This window comes from Thermobia domestica, chromosome 14, assembly GCF_964235325.1.
Source record: "Thermobia domestica chromosome 14, izTheDome1.hap1.1, whole genome shotgun sequence".
NCBI classification, from domain to species: domain Eukaryota; kingdom Metazoa; phylum Arthropoda; class Insecta; order Zygentoma; family Lepismatidae; genus Thermobia; species Thermobia domestica.
The window spans coordinates 110,271,939-110,287,168 of NC_137467.1; the positions used below are offsets into that span (position 1 = coordinate 110,271,939).

Below are 15,230 nucleotides of genomic sequence, written 5' to 3' on the forward strand. Positions count from 1 at the left end.
TTGAAGTAAACTTGTCACAAGTTAGTGAACGACTTTATATGCTATGATCTATCTTCTTCTCTGTTAGTGCGGCCGCAGATTAGACGCATGGCTAGTTGTTCAATCCAGTTGGCGAACATTCTTCAGATACCACTGTTTAGCAGCCGCTGCAATATATCTGATAGTACGGCTCTAGATGGGATATAAAATCATCATATTACTAAGCTCAGATCAATATTTAAAATCTTACGCAATTCTACAGTATTGTGTCATTTACATTATATACTAATGGAAAGATCTGTAACTCGAAAAGTAGTTTAGACCTTACTATGAACTGAAGTATTGAAAAACTTTATTCTGAAACGTGGAACTCACATCATACAAGACAAACATTAAGAATATATTATACATTTTACCATTTCACATACAGTAACAAAGAAAATAAAATAAGAAACATCTTGTTCAGCTCAATTCATATATTCCTCTTTTGTTTGGAAAAAGATTATATCGTCTGCAACAACGGTGCTAATTGTGCGTGAGCCACCACTTTCATCTTTCAGATCACCATACGTCAAACGTCCTGTTACATAAACCCGTTGGCCTTTTTGCAAATACTTGTATGCGTATTCACGAAGTGATGGTTTAAATACACTTATTCGATGCCACTCTGTCTTCTGTACAACGTCACCTATAAAGGAAAAACAAGTCGATAATGCCCATATAAAGACTTGGTTTACAATATGTAACAATTCTTTTAACATATGAAGGAATATGAGAGAATTTTGTCGCTCTTCGCTAATCTCACTAAACATATAGGTTTACATCGTTCTCCACATGTGTTAAAGTCGAAGATAAGTTTAAAGTTTCAAACGTAACATTTAAACATGCAAAATTGCGTAAAACATATTTAGAAAAAAGCATGAACAGATCATCAAGAAATAATGTATACCTCCTATTGTTATTGTTATTTCGCTTTGGAAGGTAAAGGTAACCGATTGGAAGATGACAGAAAACTATTTTAAAGCTTAAGCTAGAGATAAGTGTATTTCGATCCTCTCAAATTGGGATATTTGGACAGAAAAGTTGCCAAAATTTGAAATCCAAAATTCTAACTAACAATAAATTAAATGCTGTTAATTCTTAGGTCTATACCCTGTTATCACGTGAAAGCTATCCCTTTTAACTCATACCAGTAGCGAAGTCATGTTAGTAGTGATTATTCAGCCGTTATATACACTGAACCTTGTTATGCTCGATGCTTGCCAGACAACCATAGTTGGTAACTATTTTAATTGCTTTGTATCAGGGGCGGATCCAGGACCGACTTCTGGGGGGGGGGGGGCGGTGGGTTGTCATACTGCTACTTTTAAGGTCTCCAAACTTTGGGATGGGTTTTATTTATATATATAAAATAAGAAAGTTTCCTCTTCTGGGGGGGGGGGCGATCGCCCCAATCGCCCCCACTTGGATCCGCCCCTGCTTTGTATGATGCGGAGTGGAGTGATTTGCAATGAATTCAGACAAATTGACACAACAAATTTTATCAGTAGTCATGTATTTGAAGTTAACGTTTTAATAATTTTCTATTAAATTGAACATGTTGTTGGAGAAACAGAATTTAAATACAGATTTTTTTGCAATCAATAGTGCTCTAGGTGTCAAAAAAAAAAAAAAAAAAAAGTATTGCTTTAAACTACAGTATGAGTACAAATGTTAAGTAAAGCATTAGCGAAGAAATATTTTCCACATCGAACGGTCCAATATTGAAATCAGTCTTCTACTTGGAATATACACTTAATAGATAAAGATACGCCCGGGACCAAAAAGGTCCACGCATGCCGGATGCGAACAGGCGTGTCCACGGGTTGCGGATAGTGGAAAGGCCCTCAGATATGGGGGTTAGCTGCGAAATAAGCAGGAATGACCTGACAAATATGCAGTCGCGGACAATACGGCTAAGGGAGAAAACCCTGACAGAAAATCCTGGTCCTCCAGGTTCGGGTTGAGCGTAAGGCTAACAACCTTACCTCGTAAAAAGAATATTGTTGCGAATACCCTAACCCAGCCTCGGAATTGTAATGGAAATTTGGAATCGGAACGGAAGAGGATAATGAGAAGGAAAAAGGATATAATACTAGCCACATGGAACATTAGAACCTTAAACAAACCCGGAAAACTCAAAGTAATAAGAGAAGAGCTGGATAAATACAGAGTGAACATAACTGCATTACAGGAAGCACGATGGCAAGAAAATGGAATAATTAGGATCGGGAATCATATACTGATGTACAATGGAGGAAATACGAACACCAAAGGCACAGGGTTTTTGCTACAAAAGTCGCTTCAACCACAAGTCATTAAATTCTCACCAATCAACGACAGAATGTGTAGTCTAAGAATAAGAGGAAATTTTTTCAATACAACAATATTCAGTGTGTACGCGCCAACAGAAGAAGCAAGTACGGACGAAAAAGAAGAATTCTATACGAAATTAGAAGAAGAAATAAGCAAAGTTCAAAGACATGATATTAAAATAATACTAGGAGACCTAAATGAGCAAGTAGGTAAAGAAGAGATTTACAGAAGCACTGTAGGAAAGGAAAGTCTACATAAAAACAGCAATGATAATGGACAGAGATTAATAGATTTTGCCATTGAGAAGAACATGATCGTAAAAAGCACTTCGCAACCTAGGAAAGATATACATAAAGAAACATGGACTTCTCCTGATGGAACCACAAAGAGCCAAATAGACCACATCATAATAGATAAACGACATGCATCAGACATAATGAAAGTAAGCAGCTGTAGAGGAGCAGATGGGGATACGGATCACTTCCTAGTTAGGGCTACATATAGACAAAAAGTAGATACAATGAAAAACATAAAAAGGAGAAAGGCAGGAAAGACACAACATATAAGGAATGAAAGATAAAGGATTGCTGGATAAATATAAAAGAAAATTAGAGGAACAGCTAGATCTAGAAAGGGAAAAGTGGAAAGAAAGTAGCTTAGATATGAAATGGAACATGCTGAAATGCAGCATCAACAACGTAGCTGAAGAAACCTTAGGGAAGAAGAAACGGGAGAAGAGAACGGAAAGGTTTGATAAAGAATGTGAAGCAGCGATTAAGGAAAGAAACGAAGCCAGAAATAGAATGATACAGAGGCGGACAAGACAAACAGTTAATGAATACACGAAGAAAAGAACAATAGCAAACAAACTTTGTAGAAGGAAGAAGAGAGAATATGAGAAGAAAAGGATAGAAGAATTAGAGAAAATGAACGAGAGAAAGGAAATCAGAAACTTTTATGCAAGAATAAGGGAAATAAAGAAAGGATTCCAGCCAAGAGCAGTGTTCTACAAAGATAAGCGAGGTAACCTAATAGGAGACAAAAAGAAGGCATTAGACAGGTGGAAAGAATACTTCGGCGAACTGTTAAATGGAGAAAGGGAAGAACTGGAAGAAAAGGGAGAAATAAGTAAAGAAAAATCGCCTCGGGAAAACTTAGAAGAGGCCATAGCCCCATCACTGGAAGAGGTACAAAATAACAAAGCGCCGGGAGAAGATGGAATAGAAGCAGAACTACTGAAAGGAGTTGGGGAAGTCGTCGCAAGAACATTGCATGAATTAATAACGGAGGTGTGGGAAAAAGAGAAAATGCCTGAGGGGTGGTATATGGGGATAATACACCCCATACATAAGAAAGGAGATAAGGCAGACTGTGGAAATTATAGAGGAATAACGTTATTAAATATAGCATATAAAGTATTTAGCAAGATACTAGCGACAAAACTAGAACACTGGGGTGAAAACATAATAGGAGATTATCAGGCAGGATTCAGAAACCAACGTTCAACAACTGACCAAATATTCACATTACGTCAAATACTAGAGAAATTCTACGAGTATGACAAGCCATTGCACCAGATGTATGTAGATTTTAAGCAAGCATATGACAGTCTGTACAGAAATAAGATATTCGAAATAATGGAAGAATTTGGAATCCCAAAGAAACTAGTCAGTCTAACCAAAATGACCTTAAAATCTACAAAATGTAAAGTAAGAATAAAACAAGACTTGACTGAAGAATTTGAAGTTAAGAGGGGATTAAGACAAGGCGATGTAATTTCAACAATACTTTTTAACATAGCGCTGGAAAAAGTAATACGACAGCTCCCTATTAACCCAGGAAGAACCATTTTAAATAGAACGGCTCAAATTCTAGCATATGCAGACGATATAGCAATCCTAGCCCGGAACGCACACACACTAGAAGAGAATTACAAAGTAATGAAAAATAAGGCAAGGGAAATAGGTCTAGAAATAAATGCAAACAAAACAAAATATATGAAACTCGAGGATTCCAAAAGGACCAATCAGGAAGGAGACTTAAATATGGATGACCATACAATAGAACGAACAAGAAAGTTTAGGTACCTGGGCACAACAATCACCGAAGACAATAAAACAGCAGAGGAGATACAGGAAAGAATAAGAAACGGAAATAAATGCTATTATGCATTACAGAACGTATTCAAATCTAGAAACGTCAGCAGAAAAACAAAGTTAAGCCTGTACAATACCATACTAAAACCAATAGTTATGTATGGTTCGGAAAGTTGGGTAATAAACACGAGAGAGGAGGAATGGCTAGCGAGATGGGAAAGAAAAATCCTGAGAAAAATATATGGACCAATAAGGGAGAATAACGCATGGAGCATTAGAACGAATTTAGAATTGCAAGAACTATACGACCAACGTAGTATAATTGCGCGAATCAAACAAGGAAGACTAAGATGGGCAGGACATGTACAGCGCATGCAGGAAAGTAGAACTGCTAAGAAAGTGTTTGTAGGGAAACCAGACGGTCGAAAGAGAAGAGGCAGGCCCAGAAAAAGATGGATAGACAACATAGAAGAGGATTAAAGAAATTAGGAATTAGAGGCTGGAGAAGAAAGGCAGAGAATCGAGAAGAATGGAGGAGAGTGGTTAGGGAGGCCAAGACCCTTCAAGGGCTGTAGCGCCGACCAGAGCGGAGAGATAAAGATACGAGTGTTACCACGGGACTTATTTTCTTTACAAAAATCTAACAAAATGTCACAAAAATTAGTACGAGGGAATGTGTGGTTATCTGAATGTTCTCTTGAGAAGAAGACAATTTATATGGAAACTGTGTTTTGAAAATCACTCATGTCCAACAGAACAAAATCTGAGTTAAAACGTGAACTGAGATATTTCAAAAAGGAGTTCAAAACACTATGGACCACAGCATCTTACAAAGAAGAATTTTTCAAAACCACTGAAGATTGACTAGTTTCGACCGCTTCGACAATTTGAAGACTGTACCGATCATAGTAAAAGGCGAAAAAGATATGAAAAGATACCTGAAAACATTGACCTATGCTGTAGAAATGAGTTTAAGGGTTGCCGGAAAAAGCGATGCATCAGTGATAGTTAAAGAATTGTCAAAATCTGAGTGTATCAAAGTACGCAAGTTCATCACTAGTACATAATGTGAACAGAGATATATCCAATAATTGACTGTAACTCGAGCTTTATCAATTTTCGTGGTTTCTGGTTTATCCCAAAGACAATATAAAAGAAAAGGCAGCTTAAACTTTATCCTTATTAGTCATTATTACAAAACATTAAAGCGGAATGTTATTTAGTTCCAAGATCATACTGTCACAGAATTAGAAGCAGAAACAAAATTGTAAAACTGAAATACTGTAAAATTGTAAAATTGCAAAACTGAACCATACAACATCACGTGTTTGCAAATATCTGGAGAAAATGGTAGAAACTTTCAAAAGAAAAACAAAGTTTGGAATTGATTTCAAAATGGAGTTGTGATGGTCCTCAGCAGCAGCAATACAACAAAAAGTTAGAGAAAAATGCTGATAGTGATACTAACATTTTTCAAAGTTCTTTTCCGCCTTTAAGGTTAACTATTAACTTATTACCCGCCAAAACTCTTGTATCGCTGTTAACTGTTTAAAATGTGTTTATTCATAACTGTTTGAGATATAAAGACGCAAAATTAGTGTTAAAATAGAGTAAGCCGATATACTTCAGGAAATACAACCCGTCCCATTTCTGAGACAATGGCAGAATACGGAAGCATTTTATATTTGTATTTCACAAACGTCTTTGAAATGGGGAAATTTATCAAATTGTTCCAAATGAATACACATCTGCACACTTGAATATTTTTTACATATATGTAATTCTAAATTTCTTTAGTGTTATCCTACAGCAATTTGTACACTTATATTGCACTTATCTTTATGCATTTGTTAGATCATCTTAATATTTTGCAAATTATATGGCATTACACGAAAAAAAAAATTATAAATTATAAAACGCTACTCACTTCACTAATTCACATGAGCAACAATGTTTCACTACAATTTATGTGTTAAATGAGTCAAAGCATTTGTCATGCAGTCCTACGTTACATCTTTTACAAATCTTTATTGTCTTCTTCTTGCATAATGCACGTCTTTTCTGGGTCAGAAGATTTCCTGGGTCTGTAAGCACGTCAATACTCACTCTGCCACTTAACACTTTGCTTGCCTCAGGCCCTCGTCTTGTCGCAAGACAGTTTCCTTTCGAAAGATAGAATAGGACAATTCGCCTCCGAACATCGAGCAGGGACATGTTCTCGTTTGCATTCACAATCTGATAGATCCTCCAAGTATTGACAACTGCGACATCTAGCATTTGTGTAACAAAGGCCACCACCACTTCTTTGATCTGATTCTTACCCTGTATAATGCTACCTGTTTATCTAGAAGGACTACACCTCCCATTTGCGCATTGTATTCTTTGACAAGATGTGGCATTGGGATATATATTTCCTTTTCTTGCTTCTGAGAATAACGCCGAACTGATGACACAGAAGCGATCGTGTCAAAGTTTGTTGCAACAGAAACGGCTTTGTTATCGTTCCATTTCACAGCGAGAATTTCATTTTCTTTATCAAATCTATGGTCCATGAGACAACATTCTGTTTTTTTCTCCATCTGTTTGCTGTTCATAAAAGGGCAGTGGTTGGTACGGTTCTCCCTAATAGTTCCGGTTGCTTTCAGTCCGTCTTCTTTCAATGCAATAAATATATTTGCGGTAGAGAAAAAGCTGTCAAAAATATTTCATATTTCTTTCTGTCCGCAACTGGAATACAAGCTGTAAGTTCCTGAATCACTCCGTCACCAAGTGGTCCACTCCTCCCATCACTCCTGCCACAGTATGGTGAAAAGTTGTATAGAAAGCCTGAAGAACTAGTCATACACCAATTTGTAACCAAATTTTATAGGCTTTCCGCGCATGAACATTTTCGCAGGATGTTTTCAGCAATATCGCACCATCATTTCATCTAAAGACAATTCTTAATCAAAAACACCAAACTTCTGAAATTCATTTCTCAAAGTGTCAAAAAATAAGCGAACTTTATACATTTTCTCCTTCTTGTCAATTTTTGAATTACCGTTGAGATGTAAATACTTCTTTACTTCTTTGAACTTGTTTCTTGACATGGAGTTGGAAACAAATGGAACACCCACATCTGGTGCTTGCTCCCAATACATATCTTCTTGCGGAAGCGTGTTGTATCACACAGCAGCAAAATCCCAATAAATGCAGGCAAATCGTCTTTTGTTATGTCAAAATTACCACAATTCTTCTGAGCAGCATAATTCAATTACTCTGTTCAATTATTAGTTTCTCAACCTCGTGTGATAAAAGTTCAGCAAAAATTTCTGGCACTGTTTTACCTGACAACTTATTCACTACATTATCTAAATTTATTTCTTGAGTTTGCATTGATTCACTATATTTTGGATCACACTTATACCACTTCGAGGCACGAAAACTCATCCCGCCTGTTTTATTTTCCACTTCAGATAGATTTGACGTAGACGGCGCAACATCGACACTTACCGCTGATGTTTTCCTTCTCTTTGGAATTGATGTGCTCGTTCCGATCAGTTGCAAGGTACCAGCTACATCACTAACAGCACTTTCCAGTAAAGAGTTCTCTGGTATCTCTTTCTCGTCGGTAAGTTCATCTGGTTCTGGAGGTATAATTGCAACTTTCACATCTTCGGGGTCGATCTCATCACTATCGTACTTTCCTATATAAATTCACTATTCACCCACTGTAAGGGCAGGCTTATACAATGTCATAGTGTTCTACGAAACCCAACCTTTGTTACTTACCACCAACACCTAATTATATATTCAGAACTACCACTATTCGACACAAGACTGAATTCTAATTCAGACAGGAAATAATACGAACTTTTTTTTTTTTTTTTTTTTTTTTTTAAAGGAGGATTTTATGTTGAACAAGGAATGGGTTTTCTTATAGGATTTTTGATGGTGTAGTATTTATTTATTTGTAGGGCATAATTCATTCCATTGGTATTAATCAATTGTTTGCATATGGAACTGCCACTAGAGGATTACGCCCTCTCTCTCGGCATGTGATGTGCTGTAAACAAGTGCAAACATAAATAACATTAGTTGTACAATGTGATATAAGGAAAACTATACGTGCAAAATGAAACAAGTACTATCAAAAGTGCTTAAATAGAACAATATGCATGAACACATATAATAAACGCTAAGATACTTAGCATTGCGAAAGATATAACATGAGAAAGTTATGAACAAGGAAGAAGCGAGAATAATAATGAAGAGATCAACTGAAACGATATATAAAATTATATGCTGAATATAACTACAATTCTTATAAAGATATTAGCATGATTGATGAGATGAAAGTGCATTATACGCCACAACACAATGAAATGGTTAATATTAACGAATGCATGTTAGGCTTCTGTCTTGGGGCGGCTCAAGACTGATGTAGACATGGGGAGCCCAGATTATTGTTGAGGAAGAACTGTGCAGCTATGGAAAAAGATGAGTTAGTTACTTCTTAAACACTGTTTCGTCTATATATGAACCTATAAAATTGAAAGTGAAAATTTTCGTAACTTAAACTTTTGAACCACCCTACCAATCTCAATTAATTTTCATCATAAATAAGGTTGAACCTGGGATCTTTTCACTTTGAAGGTGCAACTTGGAGCAGGGGATGGGTATATATATATATATATATATATATATATATATATATATAGTGGTGCTATTCTAATTTCTTAACAACCGATTTTTTTTCTCTCTCTCTCTCATATATATATAGTATAAGGATATATATAACTCTCTTAGGAAACTATACAAGGTAGACCAAACCAAAATATTTATTGGATGCCGCAAGTTACATGTACAGACCTACACAGCATCCTAATACAATGTGGTGTGACGAAATTAGGCCAGGTAGCACTGTGAATATCTTGGAGACGGATTAGCCAAGATAGATGGTTCTCAAAAAATGTTGGGAAGATCTTAATGGAGCAATGGACCAACAATTTATTATTGATAATCGTACGTATGCGTTTCATATATAAATTACCCTCACCACTACACTCATGTGATCCCAGTTCTCATTCTTGATACCTGAGCTTTTGAGATTAAGAAATAAACGGTTATACCTTGTTTTGAGAGATCATATGTTTAACCCTGTAGATGTAAGAATTTCTAGAAGCAAAGATGCTTAAACTAAAATTTTCTATTCCTGGATATAACTGGGTGAAAATTACTTCATGTTTGGTTCTAACAAACGGTTCTGCGAACTCGAAATATTTTAACACCACTGTATATATATAAATGATCGTAAATTACCGACATTAATGTCCAATCCATAGTTTTCGGGGTCACGGAGACGAACAGTGACACTTCCGATGCCGTTTAAATCCAAAAGCATCCCCCATTAGAACTCCTAAGGAAGACGGTAACATGTACAAATAATTGAAATTGACAGATATTAGTGTCGAATTCCTCGCTTTTGGGATCCCTAAGTTGATTGGTGACAGTTTTATTGCCCTTTATCCGACAGTTTTATTATCCGAATTGAAACGTTGAGTTGACTGAGTTTTACGTCCCGTTCAGCAGCGAGGCTATATGAGACGTGGACCTACTGATTGAAGTGGAATCCGAACCTCATGAGCTCCCACCGGGAATCGAACCTGGATCTCCCACGCCAAAGGGGCATACGCTTAGCCACGAAGGAGGTCCGAATTGAAACGCATTCTCCCTATGCAAAGAACGGGTATTCTGCTAGTCATAACATAAAAAAAGAAGAAAAAGATTCGTGAAACTAAATTTTATACAGATTAGCAACTACCCATAATCAACCTTCTTTTTACCTTTCTGCCTTCTTTTGTTCGATAATTTCCACCTTCAACAATAAGCTAAAAGAAGAAAGCTTTGTACAGCTTCAAACATGGAACAACACTCCAACATGGAAAGTAGCAACACTATCTTTATTTTTTTTTTTTTTAAAAAAAAAGTCAGGGCTACCATTTAGAAGCAGCTCAACAGACTTATCTAATCGTAAGTGCAACACTGGCCCTATGCTGTATATAAGGCAGGCCGCGGTGGCTCAGCTGCAAAGCGCTCACCTCTGGTGCGAAGGGTCTATGGTTAGACCTAACAAGGGACATCACCCAATGGTCCGGCTCCGATTTTAATGAAATTTTTATTGCTGATAGAGGACATGTATTCATTACTTTTGATGACAGAAATTTTTGCCATCGTGCATGTTTTATATTTTTTAATAATTTTTAAAGGTTGTGATGTGGTTAATAGAGATTACTGCAGAGATTACCCTTTGTAAACGGAGTGTTAATGAAAGAACAACCATGTAGATACGTATAGGGCCTAGGGGGAAGTCGTATGGTACGTATGACCTTGACGGCAGCCATCTTGAAATCTGCCATTTTGAATTAAGGTCAAGTTTTTTAAATGGGAATAGGGTAATATGATACATAATTTCTGGCTAGAATTTAGTCAGAAAGACAATGGTCAAGTTAGTTTTAAGATGCGTTCATTTGGTGAAAAGTTACAGGCATATTAATTGTTTATACTTACTATGTGCGTAAGTCCCTTATCTCCGCTTCTAACCCGCGTATTAATGATGATAAGTGGATAAAGGTTTCGGTAATACATATTATGCATAGAGGGAAGTGGTACGATAAGGGTATCATTGACGGCAGCCATCTCGAAATCCGCCATTTTGAATTAACGTGAAGTTTTGAAAACTGAAAACCATAGCATGTGGCACCAAATTATAATAGTAAATTTTCCCCAAAAGCCAATGGTATGCTTATTTTTGTTCTATAGTTAACCAGTATGAATTTATGACTCTTCTAATGTGCACGAAACGTCCATTGTTCGATCTTCCAAATTGGCAACACTCTTAATTTTCACCGCATGTTTTAAGATTCCAACTGGCACTTTGCAATTGTTTCCATGGCTCATGTTTTCTAAATTTATTACATTTTTTTAAGAGTTGCGATTTGTCAGCTCATGAATAGTGTTGGGATAAGCATCCAGCAATCTTTCTGAATTTTGAAGACTTACCATGTAATTATTAATTTCCTAGGCAGTGTAGTTATTAACATGACACAGTTAACTATAGAACAAAAATAAGCATACCATTGGCTTTTGGGGAAAATTTACTATTAAAATTTGGTGCTACATGCTATGGTTTTCAGTTTTCAAAACTTCACCTTAATTCAAAATGGCGGATTTCAAGATGGCTGCCGTCAATGATACCCTTATCGTACCACTTCCCTCTATGCATAATATGTATTACCGAAACCTTTATCCACTTATTATCATTAATACGCGGGTTAGAAGCGGAGATAAGGGACTTACGCACATAGTAAGTATAAACAATTAATATGCCTGTAACTTTTCACCAAATGAGCGCATCTTAAAACTAACTTCACCATTGTCTTTCTGATTAAATTCTAGCCAGAAATTATGTATCATATTACCCTATTCCCATTTAAAAAAACTTGACCTTAATTCAAAATGGCAGATTTCAAGATGGCTGCCGTCAAGGTCATACGTACCATACGACTTCCCCCTAGGCCCTATACGTATCTACATGGTTGTTCTTTCATTAATACTCCGTTTACAAAGGGTAGTAAGGGACTTCTGCAGTAATCTCTATTAACCACATCACAACCTTTAAAAATTATTAAAAAATATAAAACATGCACGATGGCAAAAATTTCTGTCATCACAAGTAATGAATACATGTCCTCTATCAGCAATAAAAATTTCATTGAAATCGGAGCCGGACAATTGGGTGATGTCCCTTGTAAGTTCTACCAAATAGAATTTGTGGTGGATAAACGCTTTGTGCGTGGGTTCTCCCGTTTTCTTCTACGTTCTTCATTCCACTTCGTTCATTATCATAGTCACCGCCGCCATAGCCTTGAAGCAAATTATGAAACTCTAAAGTATAGAAAAGGAAAAAAAATGCTATTGGACTGCCTGTGATCTCAGTTGGTTGTGAAAGGAGCTTTTCTGTTATGACACTCATAAAACATGAATAAGAACTATGTTAAATGGTACATTTTCGAAATTGATTCTGCTTAACACTTAGTCACATTGTTAAGAACAATTGAGACCCCAATGGGTATATGCAGAAAGGGGAGGGGCTAGTGGAAACGTCGCCTCGGGCGCTGATTGCAAGAGGCGTCTAACGAGCAAGAAGGAGAATGTGTTGGAAATGAGTAAACATTCCCAAAACAGTATTAGCGCTCTGTTAAATCCATATTGTTGTCAGTTTGCAAAGAAATAGATTTGTTAAAAGTTTTCTTCTAAGCTCCGCTCGCAATCCAAACTTCTTAATGGGGGTCAGAACAGGTTTTCATTTATTATTTGTCAGTAATAGTTAAGAAAGTCATTATATACCTAAGCAGGCCGTACCGTAGGAGAAGCGAGCGGGGCGACGGCCCCGGGCGCCGAAGTAAGGGGGGCGAAAAATTCGGGAGAAAAAAGGAAAAAGATACGAAAAATTGTTTGGAATATATGTATGGGAGCGCCGTCGCATACTCTCGCCCAGGGCGCTGATTTTCTACGGCACGGTCCTGTACCTAAGTATGATTCCTTAATGATTATGTGATATACAAGCTGCCGAGTAATGATTTATAGTGTATGCAGGAGCGTTTTCAAAATTGGAAACGGTGAAAGTTTCAAATACGTGTTAGGCGTTTTAATGATGGGGAGTTTGGTTCGTTAATCACATTTTTCTACCCAATCGGATTAATCACGGCAGTCAGAATGAAAGTATGAAAAATAAGGCGGGTGAAGAAACACACACAACCTGCTATTTACGAGGGAATGTTAAAAACGAAGGTAAAGAAGGGAAATAATAACATTTTTTAACCTGAAGCAGTTGTAGAATAGGGGCTTAAGAGATCAGAACTTAACCCAACGAATTTCGTCTTTTTCAAAGACTGATCACTACCAGTGATTGCTTTTGGCCCATTAACATATGAAATGCTTCCAATGAAGGACTTTATTGGGATCATTTTTCCAGCAACTACGTGTATTGCCAGGTAATATATATATATATATATATATATATATATATATATATATATATAGGGGAAACCCAAAAAAATCTAAAAACACTTCATACAGGACACGTAAGTTTGACCCTCCACTGTACAACACGAATTGATCGTTTTTTTTTTTTTTTTTTTTTTTCAATGTGTCATGTGGACCTTCCTCTTCCATCAGCAGTAACCAGTTCACCTGTGAGTGTCGTGGTGTGAAAGTGGTGCGGCACAATGAGCGACCTGACAGACTTCCAAAGAGGCATGATCCTTGGTGCCCGTCTGGTTGGAGCTTTAGTGTCAACAGTGGCGAACATTGTGGGGTTATCGAAAGGCACTGTATCCAATGTCACGAGGGCATACACAATTCATGTGCAAACGACGTCTGCAAAGCACAACAGTGGTCGAAAGACAGTCCTGTCAGATAGGGACCAGAGGGCATTAAAACGGATTGTAGCAGCTAAAAAGAAGACCACTGCAATGAAAATTACGTCTGAACTCAATTCCGGCCTACAGAGCCCGGTTTCATCGAAAACAGTGCGACGGGACTTCATAAAATGAAAATTCATGGCAGGGCCCCTGGTCACAGCAGTAAATGCGAAGAGGCGTATCCAGTGGTGCAAGGACCACAATCGTGATCAGTGGAAACACGTAATATGGCCCTATGAATCGACCTTCACCTTGTTTCCAACAACCGGTCATGTTTACATATGAAGAACACCGTCGCAGGCCTATGATACAGACTGTCTGCTCACAACTGTAAAGCATGGGGGGTGGTTCTGTTACAGTATGGGCAATGATATCGTGGTTTTCTGCAGGTCCCATCATAGCCTTGCATGGAATGATCAATGCTAAGGTGTATGAGGCCATTTGGGAGGACCAGGTTCTCCCATGCTTCAAATATTGTTCCCTGATGGTGATAGCATCTACCAAGATGATTTGACACCCTGTCACACTGCAAAAACGGTGAAATCATGGTTTGAGGAGCATGACCAGGAGCTATCACCCCCCCCCCCTGGGTCCCGCAATCACCAGATCTGACATCATTGAGCCATTGTGGTCTGAGTTACAAAGACGTTTTCGACTCTCATTACCCTCCACCAGCATCCCTTAAAGAACTGGAGCGTGTTTTGGAGGAACAATGGTACAAAATTCTACACATTACATTTCAGGAGCTGTATACGTCTATTCCACGTCGGATCCAAGCTGTCTTGGACGCAAAAGGAGGTCCCACACGATACTAAATATGATTTTCACACTTTGGAAACGTTTTAGACTTTTTGTCAAACCCCTATATATATATATATATATATATATATATATATATATATATATATATATATGTGTTAGTGTATTTTTTAATATGTTAATTAATAATAAGTAACCTTAAATCCAGGACTTTCACTTATTAAGAAATTAAGTAATTACTGCAATTTCAAACATATGCAGTAACCAAACTATATTTTGGATTTTAAATAGAAACATTAAATATATTATTCAGCTCCATTTATCAGTTTTGAGAAATTCACAAAGAAGACTCCTGAATTTCCGTTACGTTGCAATATATATATATATATATATATATATATATATATATATATATATATATATATATAGTCATAAAATAATTTAAATTTAAAATGCTATTTGTGTGGTCACATACAAAATAAAATTACAATTTGTAAATTTCTATTACTGTTCTCCAAATGGATTTAAAGAAGTTTTGTCAACTTTAACAACTCTTAGTTATGAAAGAATACATAAT

The 15,230-nt window shown here is 36.9% G+C and overlaps 1 protein-coding gene across 7 annotated transcripts in view; it reads right to left on the bottom strand.

Moving 5' to 3' along the window:
* Positions 1-314: 314 nt before the first annotated feature.
* Positions 315-15,230, bottom strand: part of mtSSB (mitochondrial single stranded DNA-binding protein) — a 205,155-nt gene continuing 190,239 nt past the window's right edge. For all 7 annotated transcript variants that reach the window (XM_081738730.1, XM_081738725.1, XM_081738726.1 and 4 more), the window contains one exon: positions 315-667. In XM_081738730.1, coding sequence (XP_081594856.1) covers positions 447-667 — 221 coding nt within the window. In that variant the 3' untranslated portion in view covers positions 315-446. The remainder of the gene's footprint in view (positions 668-15,230) is intronic.